This window comes from Pelodiscus sinensis, chromosome 22, assembly GCF_052426305.1.
Source record: "Pelodiscus sinensis isolate ZL-2025 chromosome 22, ASM5242630v1, whole genome shotgun sequence".
NCBI classification, from domain to species: Eukaryota; Metazoa; Chordata; order Testudines; family Trionychidae; genus Pelodiscus; species Pelodiscus sinensis.
Window position 1 is genome coordinate 25,700,496 of NC_143073.1, and position 12,207 is coordinate 25,712,702.

Below are 12,207 nucleotides of genomic sequence, written 5' to 3' on the forward strand. Positions count from 1 at the left end.
GGGCACAGACAGAAGAATCCACAGTAAAAGCACAGATGTGTGTGGGGAAGGGATTGGCTGGTAAAGTGATAACAAAGGAGTGTGTTGTTAGAAATATTTGACCACAGGGGGCGCTCTGCCTGGGGAAATACCCCGAGTCAAGCAGAAGGACACAGGGGAAGAGAATAAGAGGGGTCTAATGATAGTGTTCCGTAATAAAGAAAGGGGGGATCAAAGGGAAGAGGTGGATTTTGTGGCGGTGGCCAAATTGGTATCAGATCCATCAAGTCGGGAAAAGTGGCTCTCAAAGGCTGGACAGTCACCATGGGCCGCTCGTCCTGAATCTATGAAAGGTATTTCTAAATGTGAAGATCTGGAGGATACCTTTGACAAATATGAACAGATGTATAAACCGGGACAGAAGGATGGTTTAGCAGCAGCTGTGTCACTTGCATGCGCTGCAGCAAAGGAAGGATTTGAGCGTCGGCAGCATGAAGAGGAACGAACTGAACAATTGCAGATTGATTTGGGAGCATGTATGCAAGAGCTGGAGATAGAAAAGGGTCATTTAAGTGTAGCTGTAGGACAACAAGAGGAAGTCAGTGGAAAATTGAGGAAAGAGAGAGCAGTGAAGGAGATACTGAAACATGAAATTGAGAACTTATGGAAAGTGGCAGAATTGGTGCCAGGATTACAGTCCCTAGTGCAAAAATTGAGTTTACTAAATTAGTAAGGGACAAAACTTGTGTCCATGGAAAGAGGACATTCAGCAAAGAAAGCAGAATTAGGCACAGACAAATAAGTAGCCAAAGAAGCAAGTAAGAGTGGGTGAGAGGTTTAAAACCCTAATGGGGCTTTGGAAATTTAAATTTATTGGAAAATTATTGGAAATGGTAACATTTAAACTAATGAAGTTTTCAGTTCAAGGATGAATAAGTAATTAAGGGGGAAAAGTAAGAAATTAACTCTGTGGAGTATGGAAGGAATTAAGCAATTGTTGTTAAATATGCTAGAAGAAAAAGTGTTATAAAAATCCTTTGTTTCTTAGCAGCCTCTTTTCTGAGAAGTCTGTAAATAATGCAGGCAAAAAAGTATTCTGATTGAAATATTCGGCTGTGGACACTTTTGTTAAATTTGCTAAAAGGGAAATAAAGGATTCTACTGAAAATTAACTGGTTAAATGCATAAAAGGGAATTAAATCTGTGCATTGTAAATTTGTAAATCTGTTTTTAAGATTTCAAATGAATTGGTTTGGTTTTCTTTTAAATAATGCCCTTTCATTTAAAGTTGCAAACTGACAAGACAGTTTTTGCCAGACACAGGTAATTAAGTGCTGCTTGTCTTCTGACATTTAACCCTTATGGTATCTCAATGCTTTATAATGTTCAAAATCTTGTTACTGGCCAAGTTGTGGCTGATATTTGGGACAGCCAAAGCCCCCAAAATGAGGATGGAGTCTGGATTTCTTTTTGGGGGGAGGAGGGGGGAACAAGTCAGACTGTTACTTTGATAAGGAAAGCAATATCAAGGACCGTGACATTGGCCTCTTGTGACACTGGTACGACCTGGGGGGCCTCTCCCTGGTCTCCTTGCACGACAGGGCGTAACACAGCCAGATCAGCTCCCCGGCTATGGGAGGGGGACCTGGGCCGGCCCTCTCTCCAGGTCCCGACCTAGGGCCCTAAGGTTGGAGAGTCCTCCCCGTCTCGGTTGGTGGGTACTTCCCCTAAATGCACCAATCCTTGGGCGTCCACTCAGCCCTACCTGGGTCACTTCCTCCCGGCCGGCCTCCTGCCAACACTCGCTCACCTATCTGCCCGACAGGTCCCTTCTTCCCGCTTGCACCTTCCCCCCTCGCTCCTTTATCCTCTGCCCTTTATCAGCTCCACCCTCCACGACAGCATCTCTCCCTCCCCCTACGTGGCTTTCCGGAGCATCCGCCGACATGGGCACCGTTGCCTCCTCCCTTGCTTCCCCCTTCCCCTCCCAGGGAGGGTGTGGTGACACCCTTGCTCCGGCGCCCGGCGCCGACATCACCCCGCAGTGCCCCCTCGATGCCATGTCCGCGGCGCCGCAGCTTGTCCTCTGTGTCCCCGGCCCCACTGCTATCCCCTTCCAGGGTGGGAGAGCGAGGCAGCCATGCCCCGTCACACTTCCCAAACCACTAGCCTGGCCCCGCCCACTCTCCGCCCCCAGACATGAAACACGCTGACACCAGGACCCCTCTGCTGACACTAGACTCACCCACTCTGCTGGGTGGGAGCAAAACATCTGACCTTGAAAGACGATGGCCCATCATTCTCCACCCACTCCAGTTCCTAGTGATGCTGGGAGCTGGTGTCTTTTTCACTTTCTGTTTCCTAGTCATGTGGACTTTCCCCAGAAAGCCCGGGCCGTGTCAATACAATGGGCCATAAATGAACTAAGGGAGGCGTGGAAGGTTTATTTACTCTCTTCCAATAACCAGGTAATTTCCTCTTATCAGGCTTTGGCCTCCAGGCCAGGAATGTGTCCTGTAAATATGACAATTGCCCTGAGCTCCTGTGTAATGCTGCTGCACAGCTGAGAGTCGGTTCCCGGGCCTCACCCCTTCGTTACACTCACTCTGCACGGCCGCCACTCGCCTAGGGCTGAGCCCCAACGTAAGCGCTCTATGTCGATTCCTGCCCCGTTTTACAGCGGTGGTGTCGTCGGCCCGGTGGGTCGGCGTGGGTGTGAAATCAGCCGACAGGGCCTGTGCACCCCACCCTAGACATGCCTGCATCTCAGCTCTGGGAAAACGTTCCCTGTGTAAACAGCAGCCTCTCCCCTCACCATGGCTCACCCCAGAGACAGCTGCTTGGCAGCAGTGGGGGATTAGCAGAGTTGGGGTTGCAGGGTCCCTGTGCCGAGGCTCCAGCCAAGGTGCAAAATAAACCCCCTTCTCCGTTCCCAGACCCTCGGGAGGTTGGCTCAGGGGTGCGCAGGGAGCCAGGCTAACCCTGGTGCACCCGATGCCCCTGGGAGCGCCCCAGTTGTGTGCGACCAGGCACAACCCAGAGCAACTGGAGTATAACAACACACGCGGGGCTACGATTTCCGAGCCTGATTTATTCAGTGCACTTGCTGGTGCGCAGGGACAGACACTCGGCAGCGGACACCGGACATCACCCCGCAGCACAAAGGGCTGGGGGGTCAGTAGAAATGGGAATTCGGGCTTTGATGCCGCCATCATGGTGCCAGCATGAGCATTTCTTCCCTTCAGCCTGCCAGCATGGGGACACGGTTTCCCCATAACCTCCCAGCGAGGCTGGGGGACTGAGCTAAGGCCACCGTGGATGCCTGGCAGCAGGGGTAGGCAAGTATTTTTGCAGGAGGGGAGGGCACTTCATGAATTGTGGGTAGTGGTCACGAGCTGGCTCCTCCCCCAGAAAGGGCGTGGCCTGAAGATGAAGGGGTGGGGCATGAGGAAGGGGCGGGGCTTCAGTGGAGGGGGTGGTTCCCTCGAGCACTGTGTGCCCCTGGCAGGGCGGGCGCGGGCCAGATCCAGCGGCTTGGCGGGCTGAATGCGGCCCATGGACCGTATCTTGCTCCTCCCACCGGCCTTGTAGGAGGGTGTCCAGTGTTCAGGGCTGGAGCGTGCGGGACTGTGCTCATTGCATCCGGTCCCCGGCTAAGCAGCAATTGGAATCCTACCGGGACGGATCTTTGAGATTCCCGGGAGCCCCTAACTGATCCCCAGAACGCAGACAGGCTCGGGCTGTGAGGCGCGCGGGGCCTGGACAGGGCGGCGGCTCAGGAGAGCAGCTTCACCAGCAGCAGCCCCGCGAGGGCGGGTAGCCAGAGGCTGAGGGGGACTGTCCCCGCAGCCAGGCCGGCTCCGCGGCTGGGCACTGGCCCTGCAGGTCTGACGCTCGCCTTGGTGAAGGTTAAGACATGAATCCCTGAAATCAGGGTGACTCCAGGCTGGATGCCAACTGCAGACGGTGTGACGCAGCCTTGGGCCGCAAACGTGGATTCAGCCGAAGAACCTGTTGGAGAAATTCGGCCTGTTCATGGGCACAGGCACCTCCGGGTCCTTCGCAGCCCCCTCTCCTCTGTCCCCACCAGCCGGCGGCTCCCCCTCTGCTTCCCCTTCCCACCCGCCTGGGGTCTCCCTGCTCCGGGTGCATCAGGCCACGGTAGGGCAATCACCTGGCACCCTCTTGCCTCCCCCCCGTCCCACAGGAGCCTGGCGCCGGGGTTGGGAACGGAGCTGTGGCCGGGGCGGCTCCTTCCCCAGCGCGGCGCCACCGGGAAACACGCCGGCTCTCCCCGCCCCTGGCAGCCCCCCGCTTGGTTCAGTTATTTTATACCCACCCCAGAGCGCCGGGAGCCCTGGGCCACACTGAGAACAGGAGCTGCCTCACGGGGCAACAGCAGCTTAGCTCCACCCTATACATCAAGGGGGTGGGGACTTGTGGTTAGAGCAGTGGGGGAGGGGAGCCAGGACTCCTGGGTTCTCTCCCCAGCTCTGCATCCCTGACATCACAACCTTCCCCTGGTATGTGCCCCGCTGCCATCGCCCCCAGAGCAGCGTGGCATAGCTGGGGGGGAAGGGAGGGGAGAGCTGTGCTGGGAAGGGAAACATCACAATTCCTCTCTCCTTCCCTCCGGCCATAACCCCTCTTCGCTGCCCCACCCGCCCAGGGCCCAGCACAGACTCCGGGTCCCACCAGCTCTCGGGGGGCTTCCTGAGGCAGAAGGTTCCCCAGCTCCCTCCCGCCCTGCGGCCAGCTGGCAGGATTTACCTCTCTGTTGGGTTCCAGTGAAATCACCGCAGTACGTCTCCTCCCCGGTGCAAGGAATGATTTGGCTGGTGCAGCTCTGGGCACCAAAAGCCAGGCAGGCCGGGCACTGCAGCCCGTTCAAGGTGCTGTTCTCCTGGGGCGCTGGGAACCCAGAAACACTGTCACGGGGTGAGTTAAACCTCAGCGCCCGAGGGGTGCGCCTGCTGCCCTGCCTCACCCGTGGGTACGTGGCCCCACCCGGCCCGACAGCACCGCTCCGCCCTCTGTCCCACGGCAGCCAGAGCCTGTTAAAGAATCTGGCGGACGTGTTGCCCATAAAAGCCCCCTCCCCACCCGCCCGGGCCAGAGGTGCCAATTTCTCAGCCATGGGCGAGCGTCTCCCAGGGCTCTGACTCCGGTGACACCGCAGCCGTGAGCTGTCCCGGATCCCGGAGCAGGAAATCCGGGGGGTTGGGAAATGGCCAAGGAGGCTGGTTTCAATTCTTCGCACAAGAACCAACAGGGACAAACCGGCAGCACGGGACAGGCCTGGGGCTGGGAACCCGGCGCCCACCCCCAGGAGAGGCAGGTCCTGGAGCCGGTTCCCAGCAGGGGGGCTCGTCCCCTTTCGAGGCGATCGGACGGGCCGTTCCCAAGGTGCAGGGGCCCCAGGAGCGCTGGCCCCCCTCCCACGCTCAGCGCTCTCGAACGGCTCCTGGGAGACGCCCCTCCCGAGGGGCAGGACACCCGACCCCGCACTTACGTTCCACGGGGCCCGAGTTACATTTGTCCCCGTTCCTGCAGCGCACGGTGTTGCCTCTCAGATACAGGCCCTCCCCGACGGTGAGCGTGAGGGGCTCCTTGACGCCAGTGTTGTAGTCGGGCAGGCAGCCTTTGAGATAGCCCGTGATCGGCGTCTCGCCTGTGTCAGAGAAAACCAAGGGAGGGGCTGGGTGTGGCACCTTGCGCTGGAGCTGGGAGGTGATTTCACCTCAGCGTTTGGCTGCAGGGAGCCCGGCCCAGTCCCGGGGCCCTGTTCCAGCAGGAGGGGGTGCAGCTGGGGGCTCAGAGGAGCCGGGAGGCTGGTCGCAGGGTTAGAAACCTGCCTCGGAGCCAGAGACTCCAGGGCTGTGTCGATGCAGCTTGGCCCAGTGGGGTGACCAGAGACCTGTCTGCCAGCACCCACCCGGAGCAAATCTCTACTCGGGGGCTCCTGGGTGGAGTGGGGAGGGTCTGACCCCGCCAGGGAGCTGGGAGCGGCCGCCAGACAGACTCGGGCTGGGAATGAGACGAGTGTTTCTTACTGAAGGGAATTAGCCCCTGGGCCCATCCCCCCAGGCCCGGGGCGGGTTCTCCACCAGGGACCGTGTGGGAAGCCAGGCGGGATGGTTTCCTCCAGCTCTAGGGATGAGCGGGGGCAGGTCTCTGGCCTGTGCCGGGCAGGGTCGCACGAGATGCTCACGAGGGTCCCTGTGGCCCTGCAAGCCGGGAATCGGTGGCCGTGTGCAGTGCTGGGTTAACTGGGCTGGCCATGCCCTGGTGTGAGCATCCGCACTGCTGCATCCCAGGGGTTACAGCCACCCGGACAGGGCCAGGCCAGGGCTGCACGAACCCGGCACAACCCTGGGCCTTTGGGGGCCTGGCCTTGGCTCTTCACGCCGCACTGAGCTGCACCGGTCTCTGTGCTGAGTCTCTCTAGGCAGCGCTGCTTGAGCCGGTGGGGCTGACACTGGCTGTCCCTACCTCGGTATGAAGTAACCCTGGTTACAGCTGCATCCGCACTGCAGAGTGGGGGGGGGGGGGGGGGGAGGGGGCGGAGGGGAGGTTCTAGTCCAAGCTGAAGTGGCGCCAGGGTCTCAGCAGCACCCCAAACTACATGCACCAGCCTGGCCAAGCTCGTACCCACTGAGGTGAAGCAGCTCTGCCGAGCGGCCAGACCCTGAAGGGGTGGAAGTTCAATCAGCCCAGTGGATGAAATCCCGTCAGTAGCGCCCAGGGGCAGGATATCCTGGCCCCACTGCAGTCACTGGCGTCTTTGCAGCTGTCTGTTGCGTTCCAGGGAGCGCAGACTGGGGGGATGTGCTGGGGCTCCGGGGCTCCAGGGCTGGGCTGCATGGGGCTGGCTGTGGCGGGGAGGGTGGCCCAGGCTGGGGGTGAGATGGGCCGGGATCGGTGCAACGTCACCTACCTACTGTATTCACTTCTACCACGGAAATGCAGCCGCCTGTGTCTGTGTCCACGCTGCAGGTCCCTGTCGCGTCCTGGCAGTCGGCTGCCGAGCCCTGGCACTGCACACATGTGATTGCTGGGGGGAGAGACGTTTCCTTCTCACCGGGGGAGCCGTGTGCCCGCTGACCCCCCCGACCCCGCATCCCCCCTGCTCCCAGCAAGCGGAGGGGCTAAGGGGCCCATGGACATCGGAACCCTCTGCGATGGCTGTTTCAGCCACCGGACCAGCAGTACCCAGGAGAGGGCAGAAGGGGGCACCCAAGCTCTGCCCTCCAACTAAGCTCCACCCACCTAAGGTCGTTCCCATGCTGTACCAGAGAGCTGCTCCCCTTGCAGCGAGTGTTGGCTTAGCCCATAGCACCTCCTGGGGCTCCTGGCAGCCCCCCATTGCCCTACAAACTGCTGGGGTGCCCCCCATCCCCTCTGCCACAGGGCTGCCATGAAACGCCCAGCCTCATGCCCTGGGCTCTATGGGCCCCCCATCCCCTCTCCCGGGATCCCCCATTCTCAGGGCTCTGTGTGCACCCCCAACTTCCCATCCCAGAGCCCTCCATTTGCCCCCTGGCTCTGTGTGCCCCCGATGCACCCCTCCCCCATCCTCATTCTTCTCTCAATCCAGGAGACCAGCCGCTTGAGAGAGACTCCGATTTCCCGGTTCTAACGGTGATCTAATTCCGGATCCAGCCCAGCCCACGCCCGAGACCCTCGCCTGCCCACACCTGCCTGCAGCCCACGTCTGATCGGGGAGCTGGCTGTCACATTACTGGATTTTAAGGGGAGCGGCCAGATCACTGCTGCACCCATGGGGGGGTGTTTTCTCCAAAGTCTGTACAAAGGGGGCCATGTGATGGGTCACATGAAAGCTTCTGTTCTTCTGATTCTGTGCAGGCTAGTCATGTACCTGCATAATATCTGTATGTGGAGTTAGATACATGGACTCCGTAGGGATGCTGGAGAATTCTCTGTCTGAGGCTGAGCAATGGCAAGGAATGCTCAGCCAGTGGCTATGCTAATTAGGAGGTGACATGAAGCTCTAGGTGCCAATCCACACCTCAGGAACGTGACTGATACCTGCAAACCAGCCAGGGCCAAAGGGCTGCCAGCATGGGACGATGCAGGGATAGGTTGTTGGAGCATGTGACCTTCCCTGGCCAGGAAGATGACAGGGGAGGTATATAAGGGCCATGTGACACCTTCCATCTGATCTTCAGTTTAGCTCCTGATCCCAGGTGCAGCCTTGCAGGGAACAACAAGCCGGGAAGAACCATGGACCCATCCTGACATAGGATGTGCACCAGAGACTTTTAAGCCAGCAGTTATAACATCTCTGCTAAGAGCCTGCGTTGAGAACTGGGAGATTCGATGCATGTCATGTATTCTCCTTAACAAGCCTGAGAGTGAGGTTGTTTTTCTTTATTAATAAACTTTTAGATTGTATATTCTAAAGGACTGGCTCAGCGTGGTCTTGTGGGTAAGATCCAGAGCGTCAGTTGACTGAGAGCTGTGGCTGGTTTCCTGGGACCGGAAGAACCCATTCGGGGTAGGTGAGATCGGGTTCTATAATCCCTCACCTGAGTGTGAGGCCCAGGGCTGCTAGGGCACAGGAAAAGCTGGGGTGTCAGAGGGGTTTTTGCTCGTGAGGCTTCTGGCTGGCCAGATCGGCAACAGAAGCGCTTGGTGTGACTGGTTTGTGGCCTATTTGGGAAGGTCTCCAGCCTGGGGCTGTAAGGGGCCCCGAGTTTGAGCAATTCGCCCTGAGCTGTGCCCAGACCTGGCCCAGCCCATCACACTAGCGCCCATCCCTTAGAGGGACAGTGTAATGATGCCAAAAAACGGAGACCCCCACCCCACCCTGGAGAAGTTGCTGCCAGGATCGGCCGTGGATCAGTCTCAATTCGACTCCCAGACCCGGGATCTCGCCCTGCCCTTGCGTGCTGGGATGCAGGCTGGGTCCCCAGTGACGCTCCAGGCCCAGGCAGTGTCATTTCCTCCCCGTCGTGCTGCCCCAGCCGCACCGAGGGGCCTGCGCGAAACGGGCCTCCAGGGCAGTACCCAGTCAGGGTGTCCCTCGGGCCTGGGCTGCCCCAAACGCGGGGTGAAGCTAATGTGCATGGAAGTGGTGGAGGGTAAAAAATCCACCCCCTGAGCTCCAGAGCGAGGCTGACAGAACCCCGGAGTGGATGCGGCTGGGCCTTGGGGGACGTTCCCTTCAGCTTGGCCACCCTCGCTCGGGAGGTGACCCCTCCAGGGAGGGAAACTCCCTTCCACTGGGGCAGTCGGCTTCTGCACTACGGGCTCTGCCGGCCCCGCCCCAGTGCTGTGGCCAAGCCGCTACCATAACCGCCGTGTGACAGGCCCTTGTGCCCCAGAGCCAGTCCCAGCGCCCTGCATGTGCGGGAGGAGCCCTGGTCGGGGAGCCGAGGGGCGCGAGGGGTCCAAGTCCAGGAGGGGTTAAGTGGCTGCAGCCGCGCACGACTCACCTTCAGCACTGGCTGTCGCTAGGAGAGCAGGGAGGAGGCAGAGGAGAGAGGAAACCCCCATGGTGCTGGGAGGAGCCCGGGGCCGGGCTGGGAGCTGAATGGAGCCTTCTCACGGCTGGTGCAGCGAGCTCTGCCGGAAGGAAGCAGTGTAGAATGAAGAAAAAAATTAGGCTGGAAAGGGAACTACGGCCGAGGATCAGTGTAGGAAACCACCCAGCAACAAACACCTGCCGGCTTGGTTCCCTGGCAGTTCAACTATTGGGAAAAATCATGTTGGGTTGACCCAAACCTCTCGTCCACAGAAAGGCCAAAAATTGGTTCCGGTTCCTTTCCGAGCATTTGGAAGATTCACGTTGGTCACAGAATAAAAAAACGTTGCAAGGCAAAGACTCTTCAGGCTGGAAAAAGAGCAAACTGTCTCATTCTGCCCGTGTGACGCCAAATGCTGCCTTTTCTCAGGATTCTGTGATCTATTTTTTCCCTCCTGACGCATGGCGGTGAAATTGACACAAATTGATGACATGTGTCAATCAACCCAAACCTTCGTTTCAATGGAGAAAAGTTTGAGTGGAACATTTCTCCCATGCTCGACCAACACACACACACACATGCCACAGCCACAGACCTGCCCAAGCGTTGCAGCGGAGGAGCGCTGGGGACGGGCGTGCCTAGAGACAGTGCTTGTAAGAGTTGTGACTGATGGAATCAAAGTTACAAGCAAAGCCAAATTGACAAACGCAGCCCATGACGGACACAGGGCCATGACCTGCCCCTGCATCACGTCCTGCTACACCAAACAGCTTCCATGTAGAAGGAAACTGTTAAACAGCATGTCCGCCTCCAGCCACGGACCTATCGTCAGACTGCCAGGGCCCGGCAAGCCGAGGATCCGGCCTGCCATGTCTGGTAGCAGTAGGCTCTCCAAGCTAGCACACCACGGCAGGATGAGATCCAGAGGGGTGGAAGTTGAATTTAGACCTATCCACGACCCATGCTGACAGCAACTTCTCAAGTGGGGAGGAGGGAGTCTTTTGGATACACTTAATTAAAGAATGAACGGACACAAATCGGATCTCCGAAAAGGCAACACATGGAAACCTGCTGGGGAACGCTTTCACCTGCCCGGCACTCATCCATGGATCTCCAAGTCACCGTGTTGTTTCAGGCCAATTCCACAAGCCAAATACACATGGAAGCATTGGAACTTAACTTCATTTACAAGTTTGGGACCTAGCACACATGTCTGACTAAAGACATTGCTTGGATAGCACACTGCCTTCCCCATCCCAGTGACTTAACCAGCCAACCAATGGGTACTTAGGAACAATTTCCACCTTCGCTATCAGCTTCATGTAACACGAATACTCAAATTGACTGGTTTTTCCTTCCTTCTCCTTCTCCCCCTCCCCCATCCCCTATTTATGTTGGAACTGGACTGTTAATACTCCAGTCATCTGAAGAAGTGGGTTCTACCCACAAAAGCTCATGATCCCATTGACATGGTTTGTTCGTCCATACGTTGTACAACATTCCTTTCTTTTTTCTGTTCCTTTACTAACTATTAATCTTGCCTGGAACGTGGCACAATTGTAGGGCGTGAGTGCAGATGTCTGCGAGTGTGAAAGTATCACAAACGGCCACGTGGCCAAGAAGAAGTGGGGACCTTGAGGAGAACCAGAAAACACCCACTGCCTCTGAAGCAGACTCAGATGAGTAGCACGGACAGACTCTGGAGCTAGTCAGACACCCCAAGGGTGAGACACAAATGAGAGACAAGGGTGGGAAATCTGACAATCACCATCGAAGGAGAACTCTGGAAATCACAGATCAACATCTCCTAAGGATCAACACCCACCCACGCAAATGGGAACTGACATGGCTAAGAAGGGGAGCTCTGGCCAGTAAGAATGTGGGTTCTGTCCCACAAGCCAAGTCTCAGAGGAACCCTGATCCTCACTCAGCCTGGCCTAGCCAGCCAGACGGACTTGAGCCACAATGCACCATCCGCAGGACACGTGTGTGTGTGTGTGTGTACGTGTGTGTGTGTGTGTGTGTCTGTACGTCACATGCATCTGACGAAGTGGGTCTTTGCCCACGAAAGCTTATGCTCCTACACTTCAGTTAGTCTATAAGGTGCCACAGGACTCCTCGTTGCTTTTGCAGATTCAGACTAACACAGCAACCCCTCTGATACTGTACGTGTACGTGTGTGTGTGTGTGTGTGTGTCTGTACGTGTGTGTGTTTGTGTACGTTTGTGTGTGTGTACGTGTGTGTGTGTGTGTGTCTGTATGTATGTGTGTTTGTGTATGTGTGTGTGTGTGTGTGTGTGTCTTTACGAATGCTAGCAGCTTCAATATTCTATTCTTAAGAGATGTGAAATCTTGTTTTCTCCCCTAAAAAGATCCCGCATGCGTCTCATAAGCATCACATACTTACGTCCTCCTGACAACCCTGAGCTGGACGACCAGCCGCACCAGCTGGTGGAGCGGTCTCCCAGTGAGACGCAAGGCAGAGGGAAAGGAGGCTGTAAGAGAGGGCTAGTCCTGCAAAGAGGAACGAAGCGGAGCGTTTGAGGGGGAAAGCAGAGACGAGGGTTCTTAACCCAGCCCGCTGTGGGGGCTGGGTTTTAGGCCATCTCGTGTCACCCAGAGCCCAGCCCTCAAAGCCAAAAGCCGATTTCCGCACCCTTAGGCTTTCGAGGGTGCACACACTGGATTGGAGAACGGAACGACGACCCTCTCTGATGAGCGTGAAACCTCACGCCGGGCC

General features: G+C 57.2%; 1 protein-coding gene across 1 annotated transcript; it reads right to left on the minus strand.

The window, feature by feature from the left end:
* Positions 1-2,094: 2,094 nt before the first annotated feature.
* On the minus strand, positions 2,095-12,074 carry LOC142819534 (phospholipase A2 inhibitor and Ly6/PLAUR domain-containing protein-like). Its single transcript, XM_075907394.2, has 6 exons — positions 11,875-12,074; positions 9,438-9,567; positions 6,917-7,033; positions 5,492-5,650; positions 4,750-4,890; positions 2,095-3,990 (listed from the first exon to the last, which is right to left on the minus strand). Exons 2-6 carry the CDS (start codon positions 9,496-9,498, stop codon positions 3,755-3,757), a joined length of 714 nt encoding a protein of 237 aa, XP_075763509.2. The 5' UTR covers positions 9,499-9,567; positions 11,875-12,074; the 3' UTR covers positions 2,095-3,754.
* Between the last annotated feature and the right edge of the window lie 133 nt (positions 12,075-12,207).

What these genes read in the sequence shown, in the direction of transcription:
- LOC142819534 (XM_075907394.2), bottom strand. Translation starts at nt 9,498, where the DNA reads ATGGGGGTTTCCTCTCTCCTCTGCCTCCTCCCTGCTCTCCTAGCGACA. An exon ending in GGTAGAAGTGAATACAGTAG is followed by an intron (nt 5,651 to 6,916) that starts GTAGGTGACGTT and finishes TCTCTGACACAG; the next exon opens with GCGAGACGCCGATCACGGGC. An exon ending in CACTGGAACCCAACAGAGAG is followed by an intron (nt 3,991 to 4,749) that starts GTAAATCCTGCC and finishes TTTCTCCAACAG; the next exon opens with GTTCTTCGGCTGAATCCACG.